This window comes from Dreissena polymorpha, chromosome 12 (assembly GCF_020536995.1).
Source record: "Dreissena polymorpha isolate Duluth1 chromosome 12, UMN_Dpol_1.0, whole genome shotgun sequence".
In the NCBI taxonomy this organism is placed as follows: Eukaryota; Metazoa; Mollusca; class Bivalvia; order Myida; family Dreissenidae; genus Dreissena; species Dreissena polymorpha.
In genome coordinates, this window is record NC_068366.1 from 58,759,205 (window position 1) to 58,780,027 (window position 20,823).

At 33.6% G+C, this 20,823-nt stretch overlaps 1 protein-coding gene across 5 annotated transcripts in view; it reads left to right on the forward strand.

Moving 5' to 3' along the window:
• LOC127854033 (uncharacterized) overlaps window positions 1-20,583 on the forward strand; it is a 38,603-nt gene extending 18,020 nt beyond the window's left edge. For 3 of the 5 annotated variants that reach the window (XM_052388941.1, XM_052388940.1, XM_052388939.1), the window contains one exon: window positions 8,724-11,209. In XM_052388941.1, coding sequence (XP_052244901.1) covers window positions 8,724-10,994 — 2,271 coding nt within the window. In that variant the 3' untranslated portion in view covers window positions 10,995-11,209. Of the gene's footprint in view, window positions 1-8,723; window positions 11,210-19,928 lie in introns of those variants that run through there. The other 2 variants (XR_008036889.1, XR_008036888.1) reach the window with 1 other exon arrangement.
• Window positions 20,584-20,823: the final 240 nt, after the last annotated feature.

The following is a 20,823-nucleotide window of genomic DNA, read 5'->3' on the forward strand; positions in this document are numbered from 1 at the left end:
TTGATATCATTTTAAAGTCAAACGAACTGTGTCACAGTAAAAAAGACATTAAGGCGATTACGGCCAGTTTGGATCTAGATCAGAATGCAGTCGCTTGAAAACTGTTTGCTTAAAAGCGGTTTTATGACAATAACAAATAGTTAAATTGGATACTGATTAGACTGTCCTTTCCCTGTGACCTGTCTCAAATAATAGTATTGTCATTAATCAAATGATTTTATTCTCAACATTTATCAAGTGTTTTTCTGGTCCCTCAGGATCAATCACACCAGCACTTTCGTATTGAGAATTGAATACTGCTTAAGCGATGCTCGGGGGCGTGAGAGATGTTGTATCTTCCATTATCTCTCATGAACTGACTCATTTTAGAATACCGAGTCGGCAATAATTGATTAAATGCTTGGTTTGGTTGCTCTGACGAGAGATCGAAAAATTTCAGTGTCTTCCTAAAAGCATAGTCGTAGAGTGTCATCTTTGATTGCAGAAAGTTGTGCTGCAGGTTTGATCCCCAGAAGCGACATTGAAAACTAGCCATATTTGTTATCTAAAATGCTGATAAACCTGATATACTAAGATAATATGAATTTTAATAATGTGAACATTGACATGATGGTCATCAGTTAGATCATATAAAAACTCACAGCAGTAGTAAACAATGGGACAATAATTCATGAAGGCATCTTTCATTTGTCTTTGACACTTTGAGTTTGACATGGCCTAGATTGAAATATGTGACTTCACTTTACCCGCACTCTTGTGACAGAGCTTAAGTGTAAATGTACCACTGAAGAACACCTTAATCCAGATATGCTATTATAGAAGTGTGGAAAGTTTTAAGGTTGTGACAAGTAAGCAAAAAAGGGTCATTACCGAGGGGCCACAACTGATCTATGACTGTTTTAAAACAAGATAAATCAGTGCCCAATTTAGATTTCATTTCATAGTTCAATTAAAATTGATTTCAGAAGACTGGTAACAGTTTAACGTTAATGTTACCAATGTGTCAGACCAGGGCCTTTATTTTGAAATCTAGGCCATGCATGGTCAGATGATGTCATTAAAGAGTATACATTTTTTCAAACACATACAAATGTAAACATGTATCTGTAACTAATGTAGATGTTATAAATAATAAATAATAATGCACTAAGTCAGAAGGCATTTGACTTGTCTGCTGCTGCATTGGCACACCAAGTGGCTCTGTTGCAATGGTTTGATGGACTGCTTGGATGTGTAGTTACATTATACAAATGATTATATACAGTATATCAAATTGTATTATGTCAAATATATTTGCATCTAGTATACGTAGATTGATAATATTAACAAAATTAATGTATATGAATGATAAACTTGACTGAAATAATTTCAATGAGACTGAAATCCTGACAGTACTTTATACTGATAATTATTTAATTATGTTGCTTGATACAATCATGTACATCTATATCAAATGAGAACATACTGTTACTTCAGTGATGAATTTCAGTGATTAAATTAAAATGTAAGTAACTCCCTTCTCTCTCCCGCAGCGCTCATACCAAAAGATCCTGCTGTGTAACAATCCAGATCCAGATCAACAAATATAATACATAAATATGTATCATGTTTGTTTAGAGGGGATGATTTTCCCTCTGTTGTGTCATTGTATTACTTTTTTTATCAGTGTATTTAAAGATTTATAAACATAGCTCCAGCATCAGAGCTTCAGGCAATCAATGTTTCATCCCCTGATATTTTTTCTAATGGATATTTTAGCTAGATCCTATATTCAATACAGTCAAATATATGTTAAGTAGTATCTGTACACATTGGAAGATAAAATTTGTACAATCATTCAATATTATTTTTTAGTGTTAAAAAGATATAGTACAAGTGTTCATGCTAGATGAATAAACAGCCTTAGTCAAGTGGAATTTAAATATGTTTAAATGGTAATTTTTTTGGAAATGTACACATTTTCTCTTGAGTACTGGCCAGATATAAAATGTATACCACTTAACCACTTTTATATGAAGCCCTGACCAGATGTCAAATGTTTATCCCTTTTCTCTGGCACCCTGGTCATCTCCTGTTGATCACCTAACAAACACTTATCAAAATGGCAAATTATATGCAGAACAGTACATGTTATTCAATGGTTGAATGAAATACTTCAGAAAAAATTGACACCCTTTTCACATGTGAAAATTTAACTTTCACAGTCATGGAAAAAGAGCCTGCACCAAACATTGATCAAAAATACTTTTCATTTGTGGATCAACCCATATCTTGATACTATATGTGCATAAATATCTCAAGTCTTCCTGAAATCAGGACAAAAAATTGTATTTTATGTACTTAATTGATCAGACTATAGTTATCAGATTACTATAAGCTCATCCAGTATATTTATATCATTATTTATGCTTTGTGTATTGGAAACATATACCCTATCATGCAGTTACATGATAGCAATAAATTATAACAAAGCCACCCATACTATAGAGGTCATTGGAAAAGCCTATGGTAAAAAAATGTGAATACATTGAGTGTAATCGCCTTCTCGTGCCAGCAAAAACAATACATTGACAGGTTGTCATTTTTAACAGTTCTACTTTAACTTTCATTTTGTGATATCAAACTATCAACAATCATGTGGCTGAGAAAAATATCGCCATCGCTTATTTAACATATTCTGTACATTTCTTCAATAAACTTACATCAATAAATGATTTTCTTCATTAATTCAAACATTCCCGACAAGCTTCCACTTTGTATACACATTTCGCTTACATTTTGACGTGCATAGGTAGGGCCGCATTACCGTTTACGAAATGTGTATGGCGTACCATTTGGGTGGAAAGTCAACAAGACCTTCTTGGTGACAAGAGAAATGCAATTTGACGTACAATGTGTATTTCACGTACAAAACGAAAAACACTTCGAAGTTTATATGTGTACGTCGAAGTACAATTTGTACTTCAACGTACAAATTTTCTTAACAGCCTATCAAAACAATTGTCTCATGAGCCGCTTTTCCTTCAGATTTATTCATAATAAATGTTTGGAATCTCTTGTTTAATTGAGGACAAAATAAATAAAAATATCAAAATTGACAAAAAACACACAACATTTTACAAAGAAGTTTTGAGTATTTAATGCATAGAAATAGATTAAATACCAATTTGAAGGAGATTTAAGGTTACCTTTTTTAAATTAAAATTATCAAGCATATTGTTAATATTTATTGACCATGCGGATCGGAATATCAAGGTCCAGCGCATTACTGTGAAGGAAATTCCCAACGGTATCCAAACGATTACGGGATTAAAAATGTATAATAACCTCCCTGGTTTTGTTGTATTTTGTGTTAACCATTATTTGCATAAGTCAGAGGTTAATTCTGCCATGCCAGGTCAATAAATACGCACACTATCTATGAGTTAGCGGTCGATAGTCGCATAATTTGGTATAAATAATTGTAATAATGTTCAATAAATACGCTCAATATCTATTAGTTAGCGGTCGATAGTCGCATAATTTACTATAAATAACAAGGGCTGTTTGTAAAACACGCATGCCCCCATATGGGCTGTCAGTTGTAGTGGCAGCAATTGGGTGAATACGTTTTCATGAAGTTTCATGATCCTAGGCGTAAGAATTCTTGAGTTATCATCAGGAAACCACTTTACTGTTTCAAGTCACTGTAACCTTGACCTTTGACCTAGAGACCCGAAAATTAATAGGGGTCATCTGCGAGTCATGATCAATGTACCTAACAAGTTTCATGATCCTATGCGTAAGCATTCTTGAACTATCATCCGGAAACCATTTACTATTTCGAATCACAGTGACTTAGACCTAGTGACCTAAAAATCAATAGGGGTTATCTGCCAGTCATGATTAATGTACCTATGAAGTTTCGTGATCCTAGGCGTAATCATTCTTGAGTTATCATCTGGAAACCACTTTACTATATCGAGTCACTGTGACCTTTGACCTAGTGACCTTAAAATCAATTGGGGTCATCTGCCAGTCATGATCAATATACCTATGAAGTTGCATGATCCTAGGCGTAAGAATTCTTTAGTTATCATCAGGAAATTATTTTACTGTTTCAAGTCACTGTGACATTGACCTTTTACCTAGTGACCTGAAAATCAACAGATGTCATCTGCCAGTCACGATTAATGTACCTATGAAGTTTCATGATCCTAGGCCTAAGCATTCTTGAGTTATCATCCGGAAACCATTTTACTATTTCGAGTCACTGTGACCTTGACCTAGTGACCTAAAAATCAATAGGGGTCATCTGCAAGTGATGATCAGTGTATCAATGAAGTTTCGTGATCCTAGGCGTAAGCGTTCTTGAGTTATCATCCGGAAACCATCCGTAGGACTGACCGACCGACCAACACCGATCGACATGTGCAAAACAATAAACCCCCTCTTTTTCGAAGGGGGGCATAATAATATTTATAATGTTAATTGTCAAATATCTCTAAAAACAACAGATGTAAGGCGTCTTCTGATTGGCTTACACTCAAGGGTCAGTAAAGACTGAACGTCGAATTACAATTATGTACGTCGAAATACAAAAAAATTACTTCGACGTACATATTGTATGTAAAAGTACATTTCTCTTTTAACCTTCTAGGTCTTGTTGACTTACGACCCAAATTGTACGCCATAAAGGTGTATTCATACTATTGCCTTCAAGTTACTTATCCGATGTTTGACGGAAAGGGACAAGAATGTGCGAGTGTGGGTCAAGTTCCCCAGGGGTTCTACGTTCCCGTACCCCCATTTTTTTCGTACCAAAAATTGTTCGTACCCAATTTTTTTGGTACCCAATTTTTGTTTCGTTCCAAAAATTTTTCTTACCAATTTTTTTTTCATACCCATTTTTTTTAAACCCAATTTTTTTGTACTTTATTTTTTTTTTCTTAACCAAATGATTTTTTTTTTGCATAATTTTTTCGTACCAAAAATTTTCGTACCATATGTTTTCGTACCCACATACACAATTGTGATGATGTAGATCTACTTAAATTGATGCTTTATATCCATCCTCTTCAAAAGCATCGTCACACCAGTACTGTCAGTACTTTGATTATATTTGATTTACATATCCTAGGTTGGCGCTAAGGAAAAAAATTAGTAGCCAAATTTCAGCACTACAATGAAGACCCACATTATAACCTTATTTGCTCAATGAACGACATAATCATTATCATGAATCTATAGGTATCAATAACGATTGTATTAAATTATCAATGAAGTCACATTTAAATAAATTATTTGTTACGTGAAATCAAATAATTTCATGTTTGTTTTCATTTACATTTATTTTCATGCACTGGCATAAACGGTAAACAATGTTAGAACTTTCAGATATGTCCCGGTCTTTTATTGGGTGGGTCTTGCGTAACTCCTTTTCGCCCCCCCCCCCCTCCCCCCCTTCTCCCAATAATTTTTGCCACAGTCTGGTGCTTCTTGATTCTTGAAAAATACATTTACTGCAATGTATTCTTGAATTGACATATTTTTCCATAGTTGCAATATATAATTTATTCAAACGTACCGGTAAATTTGTAAGTCTTAAATACTGCATGTACTGAGCGGCTAGACTATATTTTGTTACACATCGTATGTTTTTAAAAATGCATGCTTTGCAAGCGTAGAACTTGGCATTGCAGACGACAGCAATAATTTCGCGCTCTTTCTTATAACACGGGTTCTACATGGCATATCGGTATTAATGCATAGTGAATAGTTATTATCACGTGGCTGTAGAAAAACGGTGTAAATCAGTTCTACAAATAGACATGATTAAATATTAGGGATGCAAGAGGTTAACCGGTTAACCTACCGAAACGACCAGTTAACCGGTTATATTTTCAGGAAAAGGTTAACCTGAAACAATATTTGATTATGTTTTTTTATGGAATAAATCGTACGGTTTTACTTTTGCGTGAGACATACTGCCAACTTGCGCTGGCTACTAGTTAAAACAACATGCCGCACCATCGACGGTAATAAATAACGTGTCTACAATCAAAGTAATAAAAACAATAAATCAATATCTTCGTGATAACAAATAGGGGGTACGTTTTGATAACTGACACTATTGTTTTGTTTAACTCGCGAAAATTTAACTAGCGAATTGCGGGGAGTCGGAGCAATTAGCGAAGACGTAATTGGCAAGTTTATTGAACTCGCGATAAAAAAAAACATTTGAAACATTGGACGGTGTTTTGTTAACCAATATCTAACACTGATTGCTCGCGAAAATATCGTGTTAATAAGTAATAATTTTATCAAGAATTGCATACGTAGTTAATTTTTTGTCGAGTTAACGTCGTTTTTGTTTATCAGAAATTATGATTATTATTATAATTTACGTCCAACGATTCCACCATTACCGTCCGATGCAAGTGTTATTTATCATAGCAAATTATTAACTAATTAAATAATTAAACATCAATTAAAAATATTTAAACAAAATAAAGCCTGAAAATTTAGTATTTGTGTAATTGATTAAATTGCGAGCTACTGTACGTTAACAAACATACGTAACTATCAGTATTTGAGATCATAATACTTAGCTACTTAGCTATTAAATAAATGTACTGATTAATTGAAAGGGCAAAGCACATTTCTATATGAGAAAATTTGAGTTTCAAAAATTTAAACAGAATGAACAAAGGAACACACCATTTTTGTGAGCGATACGACGCGAACGTAATATAAGCGGCCCAACCAAAAACAGTTAATAACACGAGAAAATGAACATTGTGTAGTTATTTAATTTGTTACTTCTTTGCATTTACGCAGGAAAATTAAATCAAATATATAGCATACATTAAAAAAAATTAAAATAAATTGTATAATACATTTTATTACAAAACTGGCATGTTATCAACGCAAGCGATTGAAAATTACTTTTGTTTCTACCGAGCGGTGCGAGCGGTATGACATTATTGACGTACTCTTTAACCATTTTAACTACGCATAAGGCGTTACGGTTAACCGGTTAATAACCGGTTATGGATAAAGATAAACCGGTTAATGATTTTTGTAACCTCTTGCATCCCTATTAAATATACATGCACTGGATTTTATTTGTTACCGCATCAAATGATTAACGGGTTTTGTTTTTCACAACTTACTCGCCATAAGTAAATTTACACTGCTCACCAATTGCAATTAACTTCTCATAATTAATGATTGTTTACAGTACGGTAAATAGGTGTGATGATGATGCCCGAAACCGCCTTTAATGTACTGCTATATTTACCGGTTTTATATCACGTATTAATGCTACAACTGTGATTCATTGTTAATAAACCTGCGATAAACGCTTACTCTGTGCCCGACGTCAATCAAAAATAATAATCGCTATATAACTCCGCCTCCATAAACATTCTCGTAAACGATTGCACGTTAAATATCACAGTTTGGCGACTGGAAAGTTACCCGAAAATTTCCCGTGATGCATCTGTCAGCATACATGACTGTGTTATGTGGCTTGAATATACGATAAGGGCATCCGGTTATCTCTTATCAGTGGACTATCTATTACCACCTGGAGCTTTTATGGCGATAACATGTGGAAATCGGTACCGAGTTCTCTTTAAAAGTAGGGAATGTTATATACTTATAGAGAAATATCAGGGTTTTTTGCAAGCGCCATTTTTATTCACATTTTAAACTTTAATCGCCAGCTGAAAGATTCAATCGCCTTTGGCGATTTTGGCGATCGGAAACGCTAACATAGATATCATTGGGTTCCCGCTGTCGATCGCCATTTGCGCCAATAGCGACAAAAGAAAAATTCTAGCGAAAATTTTTCGAAAATAGCGATTTTTCAAAAATCCACATTTCCTTAAAATGACATAAGACGCACTGTTTAACAGCCGCTTTACGGCAGTCGTTATGCAATCGATGTCAGTGATGTAAACAAAACAGCTGAAATAAATGCAGCATGCTGACTGTCGCAAAGTGGCATGTAATGGGGATAATTGCGATGATTTGGGGTGTTGTTACAAGCTATCTTTGGTCGTCAGTTTTATTTCAGAAATAAGGCATAATTGAAATATACCGACTTTGCGCTTAAATGTGAACGGTATTTCTAAATCAGCTCTTGTATTGTGTCAATATAAAAACGAAAGGAATACTTTTTATATTTGATCTACATATCTCAACGTCCTGTTGTGGATAAGCATTTTTAAACTAATGCCACTAATATTTTAGACGGAATTCAACACCGTTTATGTCAAGTAAATCTACCTACATGGTACTGTGTGCAGGCACATTTTTGTTGATTTCATGTTTACCCGTTAACAAGTAATGGTTGTTTACTGTTTGTAAAATGGATATGCATTTGGAAAATGTGCAGTTATACTCAACGGTATAATCGAGTGGTCATGAAAGGATGTGTTCTGCATTTAAAATCGATATCATCGTAAGTAAGTCTTTTATTCTGCAATTACGGCGTTGTGCAATTTTTTAGCATGGGCTCTCGTTTGAGATAAAAGGGCACATTTATAAAATCAAATTTGAAAAAAAATATTGTTAAACTAGAATACTTGGATGTTAACTAATGATAATACATAGCTTACAGATACCTTAAGATAACTTATTTACAATGCACACACGCTATGCGTTGATACCAAAATGTTATTTTAAATACAACTGTTGTAACCAAATTTACTTACATTTGTCATATCTCGTTTTAGATGGACATCATAGACCCGGACTTGTCTAAACAACTCTCCACAATATTAGAGGATGAAGGAATTACAGAGGAAATCGTGATGGCAAGGCGCATTACATTCCTTATGATGGAGACCGCTTTAACAATGATTAGTAAACTTAGCAATCAATCATTCGAGTATTTCTGTTTTGGCAGCCAGTCAGAAGGAGCGACAACGCTTGGACTACGGTCTGATGTAGACCTTTTACGGCGTATACCATCTATTAATATAATGCAAGGGGATTCGACAACATGGAAAAAAGGAATGCTGAATTGTTTGATGCTTTGTATTAAGGATTATCCACAACATTTTAATCTGCAGGTTTACAGAAGCGATAAGCCCAAACCAGTGAAATCAAAAACAACACATTGCAATGGCATGCTCTTAAGTTATGGAATAGATTGCGTGTTATTAAGCTCTGAGTTTTTTAGGAAACATTTCGAAACGTTATTACAACCTTTTAGCGACGATAAATCTACCTATACCGCTGGACCTTCCGTAAGTTTTAGCGACTATATAGACATTGTGCAAGCACTGTGCGTATCAGGTTACATTCCTGAACTGCAGACGTGGCTAGACAGGCCCCGACAGGGTAATTGGCCACCTCTAAAATTGTTAGAGGAAGCGAAACATTGCGCGTGGTTCCTTGTACCGGTAGGAAATCCAAGCTCGCACCTAAGAAACGCAGAGTGGAGAATTTCGCCAAATCTTATTGAAAGAAAACTCATGTTCAGTTTAAATATTACTCAGCTGAAATGTTATATATTGCTGAAAGTACTCAAGCGCTCTATTAAATGGGAAATGGAACAACAGGAAGGCGAACTTACGAGTTTTCACTGCAAAACAGTGTTGTTTTATACACTTGAAAGAACGCAAGATCCCCCTCTCCAAGAAAGCAACGTAGCAATGCTTCTAAAACTTTGTCTTCAAACGCTCCAAACATTTCTTAAAGATGGTGTATGCCCTCATTATATCATTGACCGTGTAAATCTGTTTGACGGTAAACTAAATAGTACACAACGTCACGCGATACTCAACAAGGTGACGGTACTCATAGATAACAACTTATGTGGGTTCGTAGAAAGTAAACTTGGTAACGCAACACGATTATCCTCTGACCAACGTTTTATTTCGCATGTATGTATTTGCAGTAAACTCGCATTTGAAAGGATACAGTGGTTCCATATAAGCATGCTTGCTTTCCATTGGTTCATCAGTAAACCTATCGATGTTATTGGGGATCAGCTTAACACGCTGATTCACAAATGTAAAGAAATAATAAATTGTCACAACGCCAATGCATTTGAAATACAAGCAGCTAGGGAAATATTGACAACTGCTTTGTCTTTTCGAGGCTCTATACAAGCGGCCCTAGCAATTCAAAGCGGCATCTCGATTAACCAAGATGTCATGGACAGTTTCAAGGAATCGGTACAAGTCGGTGATGTCGAAAATCAAATCAATAATTTATCAGAAATGCTTCGCTATTGCAATCTTGCTTCGGAAATAAAGGATTGTTTAATTAACAAACATGCCATTGAAACCTTCGAAAAGGCCCTTGAGACGAATGGATTCTCAAGTCGACTGAAATTAGCATCTGTCATGTACTGCTCTGGAAATTTGCAGTCAACAAAATTTATTCTTGAATATGCAGAACGTCAATTTTACCAGTACTCTATGAAGTCCTTATGTCGGTGTGGCAGTTATTACAATCGGTACATAGACCACCGAAAAATGTTTGAAAATAAACCCAATCCTAACATTGAAAGCAAAATTGCATTATGCATAATTTTTCTTTCTAATGAGGCACCATGCGTTCCCCCTGTGCTTTTGTATGAAATGACCAAAACAGGATGTGCACCTGATTACCGAGAAAAAATGAGTATAAAAATAGAATTGAATGGTGTGGCTAGAGTAGATGCTCGCGTGTTCATGTATTACCTGCAATACCTCACGTACGGAGGTCTCGGCATTCGGGAAAAACAGATCGTTGTCTTGACGAAATTCGAAGACTACAATTCAACGCATATTGATGATCGCATCTTGGATCTCCATTATGATCATGGTCGTAACCGCGAGATATCTCATATGGCGACTGCATTGAATCTGCTCGGCCACTGCTGGGAGATGGAAGGGGATCTGAACAAAGCAGTCAGTATATACGCGCTATCCCGAGATAGCAAGCCAAACAACAATCCTGCCTACTTGCACATTGGGAGACTTTCGGGCGATTCACTAGATCAATATACGTAGTTACAACTGGTTGTTATTTATATACAATGACACTCGGCTCACGAACTGCTGAAAACGTTGAATAGAACTTACTTGAAACATAATTTCAAATATAAATAACACTCACTCATATTTGTAAACTATTTAATATATTTGGATTTATTATATATTTGAGCAATCAAACTTCAAGCACATTTGTATGATTTACTGTTTTAAGGAAGCACTTAATATATCGTTTGTGCAAACATTATTTGTACATATTGGTTCTCATTTGCAAAGCTAGTATTATTTTAACAGCTCGTATAGATAGTATTGGACAAGGACGTGAACTTCACAACATGTTCAATTATTTCACTCTTGGACTCAACGAAAACTATATACCGGTATATATTAATTGTAAGGCGTTTTTACTTGCACTTTTTTGCACACGCGTTCTCCTTTTTAACAGCTCTTATAGGAAGTGATGGGCAGAAACAACATCTTCAAATATAATATTTAATATAGTTCATGTCTTGTGTACAATTTGGTCAACACCGGACTCCCTAGATACTAAATTTAAATCAATATTTGTAACGGGTTGTTGCTGTACAACCGTAAAATCCAGCAGATCATACGTTCAAATAGCAATTGCGTATTTTACAACAGTCAATCATGCGCATCAATAAAGATAAATACAATATAAGTTTGTATTTATAATTGCCGTATTGTTGTTGTATAATATTATGATTAAATCACAACCTTATTTTAGAAACAGTGTTTTTACAGTAGATGACATGTAACCAAAATGTGTCCATAAATGTAGATTTAAATGTATGGACGCATTCACATCAGTTTTTTCCATACTTGTTCCGTTTTTTAAACAATATTCATCTTTCTGGAAAGATGCTTCGTGCAGAAATAAAATTAACTGATAAGCAACACAAGGTTTCATGAAAACGCTCAGGCTAAAATCATACTTTAGTTGCGAACTGAATGACAGTTGGATTTAGTTTATATTAATTGATACAAATGTTTTAAAACAAGTAAGTAAAGTAAAAACGCATAAAAATTAATATATACCGGTATATAGTTTTCATTGAGTCCAAGTGTGAAATAATTGAACATGTGAAGTTCACGTCCTTGTCCAATACTACCTATACGAGCTGTTGTAATAATGCTAGCTTTGAAAATGAGAACGAATATGTACAAATAATGTTTGCACAAACGATATATTAAGTGCTTTCTTATAACATTAAATCATACAAATGTGCTTGAAGTTTGATTGCTCCTACTTACTTGTTCGCGTAGAGTGCCCATGTTTGAGTATCACTTTAGTCCCGAACAATAATTTCCGCGGAATATGTACTTATAAGTGCTTTCAAAACGTATACAGCAGCTATCACGATTATATAGGCACGTGCCGTTTAAATGCACCATGTGCACTTGACCTCTCGTCCAATATAGCGTTTCGTTTTACTTTTCAATGTTCAGTTCACATGTAGCAGTGTTTAAAAAATCCCAGAGAAAAGTTTTCCTGTTATATGGCCTACAATGTTCTTCTGGAGTACGCAAGCAGCGACACAGCTGATTGCCACGCCCCCTCTAAATGCATCACGTGGTCGTAAACATTGATCAAACTTTGCGCTCATTTTTATCATACATATTCATGTTTATATATATTCTGGTAATTTTGATTTTTATGTAAACATCTCTGTTATATCATGTTAAAAGACAGTGTATTAATATCACAATAAAATAATCCTTGCGTTTTGTATTACTTTCGAGCAATGGCTCGTCTTCCGTTATTTCAAAAGGAACAGAATATGTTGCTAGAGTGGTTGCAAGTACGTTACTATGGACGATTATTAGTAGGGAACTCAGTGAAAACCGTAGACCAGTTCATAAAGAACATCCAAATCAGCGTAGTGGTTACTGAGGTTACTCGGCTTATACAGTGATAGATGATCACAGGAGAAATTATATCAGCGAATTCGCAACTGTAAGCAAAGATTTGGAAGAGTCAAAATGTCTAAAAGATTAATGACAAGGCACAACTCTAGGAAAGTATATGCGTAACATTACTTCAGAAGTAAAGATACGATACCTTCGAGCCGAAACAAACTGATGCTGGCACTGTGTGGAAGGCTAATAGAAATTAATGCGCAAATCAACACAACACATTAAACAAGAATCCCACAGTTTTAACTGCAATTAATCCGTTGTCTAAAAATAGAACAACTACGAAGGCAAACTTAAGATCACAAAATAAAGGCAATCAACGGTGAATGTACATAATATCATTTGGGTTTAATGTAGAGTCGCATAGTCGCTCGATTAACAACGTCATGCGCAATTTGCCATAATGACGTGAATCTACGGGATACCGTTAGCACCATCGTGGTAACATATTAAAATCCAGAGGGCGACAATGCGATGGTACGATGGCGACAATGCGACAGTACGATGGCGATAATGCGATTGCGACAATGCGATTGTACGATTGCGACAACGCGATAGTACGATGGCGACAATGCGATAGTCATATCGTACTGTCCCCATCGTATCATCGGATTGTCGCCATCGTACTATCGCGTTATCGTTATGTCGTCATCGTATTATCGCATTGTCGCCATCGCACTATCGCACTGTCGTCATCGTATTGTCGCACTGTCGTCATCGTTTCATCGCATATCCGTCCACGCCCCTCTCTTATAAGCAACTAGCTTAAAGTATCCATCGAAATCTATGCTCAGAGTGTGCGTTTTCTAACAAAGCACGCATATATATCTCGATTGATATTTACAATCAAACAAAACTCAGTATTCAATTTTTGGTTGGTCAATATCTCCGCCTTTGCAAGTGCTCATTGCAGGTTGGCTGATATACTATTTTAGCTAAATAAATCACATAGAAGAAATTGTCCTGGATTACATTTGAGTGTGTTTTGGTGTTGATAAGCAATAATTCTAGAGGTATGGAAATTGCATTCTGATAATTAGTCATTAAGGTGTCTACTATGTATACTAATTATTTTTGTATCTGTTAGGTATTACATCCTTAAGGAAAAAAGTCCTTTAGACGTTCAAGTTATTATAAGTCTTTGAAACAATCGTATTCACCATAGGTGTGCATTTTTGCCCTCCGGCGACTTTTTACTCTAGCATTCATTACAAGTCACTTCGTTGGTCTAGAACACGAAAACATATGCTAAGGTATACAAAGTTGCATCGTTGGTCTAACGTAATAACATCTGCTCATACCATGTTTGCCTTTTCTATAGTATACCTATTTGAGTTCTCTGTTTGATGTTTTACGAAATATTTAATGTCCGTATGATAAAAAATATATTAACTATTTTCTAAAATTCAACTATCATTATGCCCGTTTCAGCATGCTTTCGTTTGCTTTACTTGACAGTAATACTAGCGGATTGTTGTTGATATTAAACAATATAAATATAATATAATATAATATAATATATATATATATATATATATATATATATATATATATATATATATATATATATATAATATAAAACAATTTTCATTCAGGCACATGTTTCATTATAGAATATTTTAATTTGAGGCAAATTATTCCGTTTCATGAAGATACTATTAGATCACAGATACACGATCTACTATACGTTTGTGAGGCATAAGGTTGGTGGTTTTCTGGAAATTGTGTTACCAACATGACGACAATGCTCGGCTGCTGTTTTGCTTTGCTCTGTTTAGATGTTCAACAAACTGAGATTTAGTGAACTTAAAACAGAAGCAATACATCATTGGGGACATTCCACGAGAAAAGAGAACAAACCATGGTTTATAAGAATGATAATCGGCGCTTACATTATTTATTTTAATTAATGAAAAATTACTTAAAAAACAACATAAAAAATACAAAGAAATACGAGAAAGAAAAAATATAACGTTTTCTTAAAGCAAATTGTCTTAACACGATAGTGATTAAAATAAAACGCCATATATTCATGCAAATGAGTTTTATGTACATAATCAACAAAAAAGCCTTATACTACGTATATAATGTTTGACTAATATTGCTGCTTCTACCAATACTGCAATAATAACAACTGCGACCACTGAAATAAATAATGTGATTTATAAATCCAAGCTTTCCATTTTAGTTTACTTAAACGTCAACAACTGTTGTATATATATATACAGAGTTTCATTACAATAAACATACGCATTGAATAAACGCGTTATGTGCAGCAAGTTTTGAATGCACTTACGTGTGCGCCTAATTTGATTTAAATTCTCCATTGACATAACATCGTCTTACAGTCCCAATGACGAAGTGAATAATATTCATAAGTTTTATGCAAATAATTCTAATCCTGGTCGTGATGTTAATTCTATTATACAAGTTATGCAGGCAAACTACCCATTCCATATTGATTTTATTAGATCGTTGTTTCTGTTAAAATGCAACGGAATGATATGGTAAGATAAAAGTGGTGGAAGAAAATTATATAATCAACAATTGTACAATTACCTTAATTAAAATTAACACAATCCACCATTTTTACTACACCCAACTCTCCTTTTACCCAAGTATGCATCATTTGAGTTCACCCCTTAAATGATACATTCGTACCAGTGCTATTTGTCCTTTGATCTAAAACGCATGACATAAATGTAGAATGATAAATCTCATGAAAGTTAATACGTGTGTTATGCATGCATATTGCGTTATTTAGAAATAATTATATGCATTTTGCTATTATTTAATCTAGTATTTCTCAAATGTTTAGACCGGTGGTACGAAATTCCACATATATCAACTTAAAGTGAAACACTGGTTTTACACATTTCATTTCCTATCATGTATTATTTATTGAGGTCATACTAAAATATTAAAAAACATTTTATTGCAAAGTGAATAACAAGCATTTAGATTTTTTAAATCTTTTTTTATTAATAGAAGTAAAGTTCAAAATGTTACTTCGACAGTAAAAAAAAAATCTTAAAATGTTATCTCAATGTGAATTAGACATTTCCATTTTATGTAATATGCATAAAATAATCTGATAATGTGCCTCAAATGCAAACAAAAATGAAGTTGTTGTGGAACGTTATGCTTGCATCACAATATATTTAGCTCAATTCGTTCAGCCGAAACAATTGTTCCTTACTTAGTAACAATAATCTTGACCTTAATCATACGAATCCCATGTTCAATCTCGAAACAGTTTCATTAAAGTTGCTCAATTTGTTTTCAAGTAAGCAAGAACTTAAATGCTTCGATATATACAAACATTGACCTTGACCCCACACACCCAATATGCAACCCTATTCTAGTTATAAATATGATACATTAATGTTTATTTTAGTTATTGAGAGGAAACGTCTTTTTTATATTTAGGAACACTAACATTAATCCCCATCTGCCATCTCAAACGAAGTTTTATATCGTATCAATTAGACAAGTAAAAACCAAGTATGTGGTAAGGGGTCATACAACACTGTCTACATTTGTATTAATATATTGCATAATATATTGCAAACATTTTTGTTTAATTAACCAATTTCTGCCATGAAAGTTTTATATAAGCAGGATTAGTTCCTTAATGCACTAATCAATGCATTAAACCTATGCATACAATTCCGCGTGAATAAGTAATAACTATTATAGCGTGCTGCTAAATAAATATTGAATCCTGATGAACCAACCACCAAAATGGCTCATCATTTAGTTTTTATTTTGCATGGACCTATGTTTTAATTGCGTGTGGAACGTACGATGCGTGAAGCGTGGTTCAATTAAGAATTCGTTTAAATGAGAGAAGAGAAGAATCACTATTTCGCGACTGAGACTTTTGCTCTCCCGATCCCGATCTTATATTCTTTCCCGTGTCGATGCAATTTACATTTCTTAAAATAACTAGATGAACCAAACTTTATTTATCATTTTTTACAATAATATTCATATAAATTATCAAATTGTAAGCAACGGAATAACAATACAACTAATTACATATATACAGCGATTAGGAACACGAATTATAAATTACTGATGTAAAATTTCAATAAAAAAACTGGAGCTTTATTAATCAAATTAATATAAGCACAATTCTGCTTTGTAAGATTGCGAGATTTTTGTAACTTATTGGAATAATTCTTCCAGTAAGTTATATCGATCTTCATCGTATGTTGGTATTACGTTGTAAACATTAGATTCATCATTCTTCAACGTTTTTAAGTTTAAATTTAAGTTCCGTTAATAGTTCTGTAATATAAACTGTAAACACATTTCGTGGTATAGTAAATTGCTTAAAAATCACATGAAATTTAGTTAACACAATGACTGTACTGCCTCAATAAAATGGCAACTTTTATAGCTAATAAAACAAATGCAACTCAGATAATAACCTTTTCCTAGATCCTCAAACTGACTTTACTACAAACAATCACTATCACTGCAATTGTTTGAAAATATCCATCTAAAGTTACGCTCATCACAATGCGTAAGGGTTGATTCATCATATAACTGTTCAAATTGACCTGTGACATTGGACGTGGTTTTTTTATGGTGGGTCAGTTTTTAAAAATCAATTGGCTATAGAAAAAACATGACAATGAACCTTTAAATCAAGTGACGTTTCGTGATATTCAACTGTCATAATCTAACCGACATAATACCAATACTTTTATCAGCATTCAGCTCACCTGTCATGTCAGCGGAAATTACACCGGGCTTTACCTCATGCTGTTCACGTCCAACAAAGCTACAATATACTTGAGCAAGAGTAAAAGGAATCCTGAAATATTCAGCATGTTACAGGGGAGGAAACACGGTTGTCAGGCCGAACACTGTCAGGTTGGCCCTATCAAAGCCCTGCTGCTATTGTACACCACGTCAATTTGGTCTATACAAATAACCCCTATATTATATGATCTAAAATATTTTTCTACACTTTTGACTGTAAACAATATATTTGCATAGTTCAAGTATGTGAAACAAATAACACTGGTTTGTTTAAAATAACACACTGATACAATTTAGATACCCTTCTTCATATGGAAAGACGTAGGTGTGAATACGATTTCTTATTAGTAGAAAACACTTAATAATACTAATTTAATAACTAACTGGAATTATAACGTTCATAGAGGTTTTAGCTTGGTCAAATTGTGACAGTGCAACATTCATACAATCTAAAAAAAGAGCATTTGACTCTCGCTTTTTACATCCAGAGCAATATATTTGGGTTTTTTAAAGACTGATTTTCTTTTTTCATAAAGGCAGGGATCATTGCAAAATATAAAATATAATCATATCTCAAATACCACTTATAGAGATAATATAATGTATTGCACTAATACTGATTAATTATTACGAAAGAATTAATTTCAAATAGTTATACCTGTGCGATATGTTTCTTTTATTTCTTCAATGTGTTGTTTGCAAACAGGACACGATCGTAAACCTCTTGCACACTGCATACAAAGCTTATGGTGACCACACTGAAGAATCAATGCATTAATATCTTTGTCCTTACATTTGCAACACTTGACGATATCACGCAATCGTTTGTTCTGCTCATAAATTGCTTCTGAAATACATGCAGAATTAATTTCAATTTAACTGCATTCACAAAATGCATTTACATTATTAAATATTTATCTTTAGTAGTTACCTATAAATTGTTACTGCAATCATAAGTAAACTACTGTATACGCTTCCGTACAACAATAACAAATTGTGGATAGTTCAATAAATACAAATGTTTATATTTTAAGATACACGTTATTTTACATTGTACGTTTGACGTTTGATATCTTTAAATAAAAATAGTCAGTTTAACAAGATGAAATATAAGAGATTCGGCCGTGAGAAACAATAATAATACCGATTGCATTGCTTATGTGTAAAGATTAAAGTGTGTGAGATGCGTTTATTATGCATCCACAAATGTATAAACAAAAAGAATTCAGTTTAAATTTATTTTGGCTATAAAAGACACACCTTTAGGTTCAAGATCACTTTAGCACATATCCTCTGCATAGCCCTTCATTTTGTCAAAATTGTCTAGGAAATCTAAAGCTTCTGTCTTTTTTGTAAAAAATATAAATCTATCTGTAGTGAATGATACACTATTAACAAACCTAGATGTCATAAACGAAACAAAAAAGATACTATAAAGTACATACCAATCATAATCTGATATAATAAATATCATTTAAAAGAACATTTATAATTATTAAAACTAATAATATAAAGAAATCTTGTCTTCGCATTAAATATTGGTATTAACAACTGAGGGTTTACTAATTGCAGCGCGGTGTAGTTTAAGCTATATTAAACACTTTGTACTTAACGGTATATTTGCAACGATGTTATGCCATTCATGATTTCGGAATGTGTAATTTTGTCAGGTTAAATAACATAAAATACAATATGGCTTCCTATTTATTTCCTACCTGTTTCTATGAGGTAAATATTTAAATAAAAAGAACAAGCAGGTGTTCGACAATATATCAAAATAAATTCAATATATTCAAGTTAGTAGATTGGAATTAAGGACAAGAGTGCCTTTTAAATGTCTTCATGTATTTAATCAGATTTGATGCATGTACAATTATATTTGACACCTCGTCATTATTTTAGCTTTAAAAAAAAATTCACTCGTAAGATCAGGTTCATATATCAAACGTTAAGCTATAACATGGTTAGCATATTTCAGCAAGGTATGAAAATAAAAATAAAACATTTGAATTCCTATCACATGCGTTTTATTTGTTTCATGTTAATCTGATTATCATTATTTTCTTGCATTTCTTTCATGCTAACGTTTATTCTTATTTCATAGATTTTATTCGATCAAATAAGTAATTGAATATATTTATCGACTGTATAACATATACATAAATGAAATTACCAACTGAGTTGCACATATTTTTTCCCTTTGCTGAACTCGTTCAATAAATGCTTCTCCTTTTATTGCCCTAGCAAATCCACATGAGGGAAACCACCTGCCATGTTCTGTCCACGGGTCGTCATGCTCCTTCCAGTTTCGCAGTCGACCGTTACAAGAAAAACACCGAACCTCGTCACCAACACCTGCTGTTGAATTGAACTAAATTATATTCAATAATTGATGGTGAAAAATCTCTTTGATTTTCTTTGTATGACAGTATAATTTGTACCAATATATATTTACTAATAAAGTAATAGTGTGTTAATAAATGATGCCTATTGAAATATAAGATATACAACTGTGTAGACCGCTAAACTGGATATATTTAAAAAAATATATGCGATTGAGGAAGTTAAAATAGATTGTGCCATTGATGAACATATCGCATGCATTTAAAATGTCGTTACAGACATAGAAAACATACTACATATGTCATACCTGTGAAGTAAAATCCTGCTTCAGCCAGCTGTTCGGGTTGTTTCAGACAACGAAAGTTTGAACTTTCAAACGACTTCATGCGAGCCTCAAAGGTTATACATTGTGACGATTTTAATTCGGACTGAAGTAAAAACGTTTTGATATGAATCGCATGCCCATAAACAAGGAAAGTAAACACAAATTTAATATCCATTCGGTGTATGAAGCCGTCGAATTAGCATTGACAAGCTATGTAATAATTAAATTAAAATAAAAAAAGGCTTGAACTTGAGTATTACACGTAAGCTCAACAATCGCTTTGCAACTTTCCAATTAATGCATGATTTTAATAATCGTTAAAAGTAAAGTTCTGCAGTTTGTCCTTCGATTTCTTAAAATATAAACGAATTGAAACTCCTGCATCAGCAGGATATCATTCTTATCATCACTTAAAGATTCTTCATGTGCAGCAAGTGGACAAATGTCATACCGTTATTTAAGGAAGGAAAA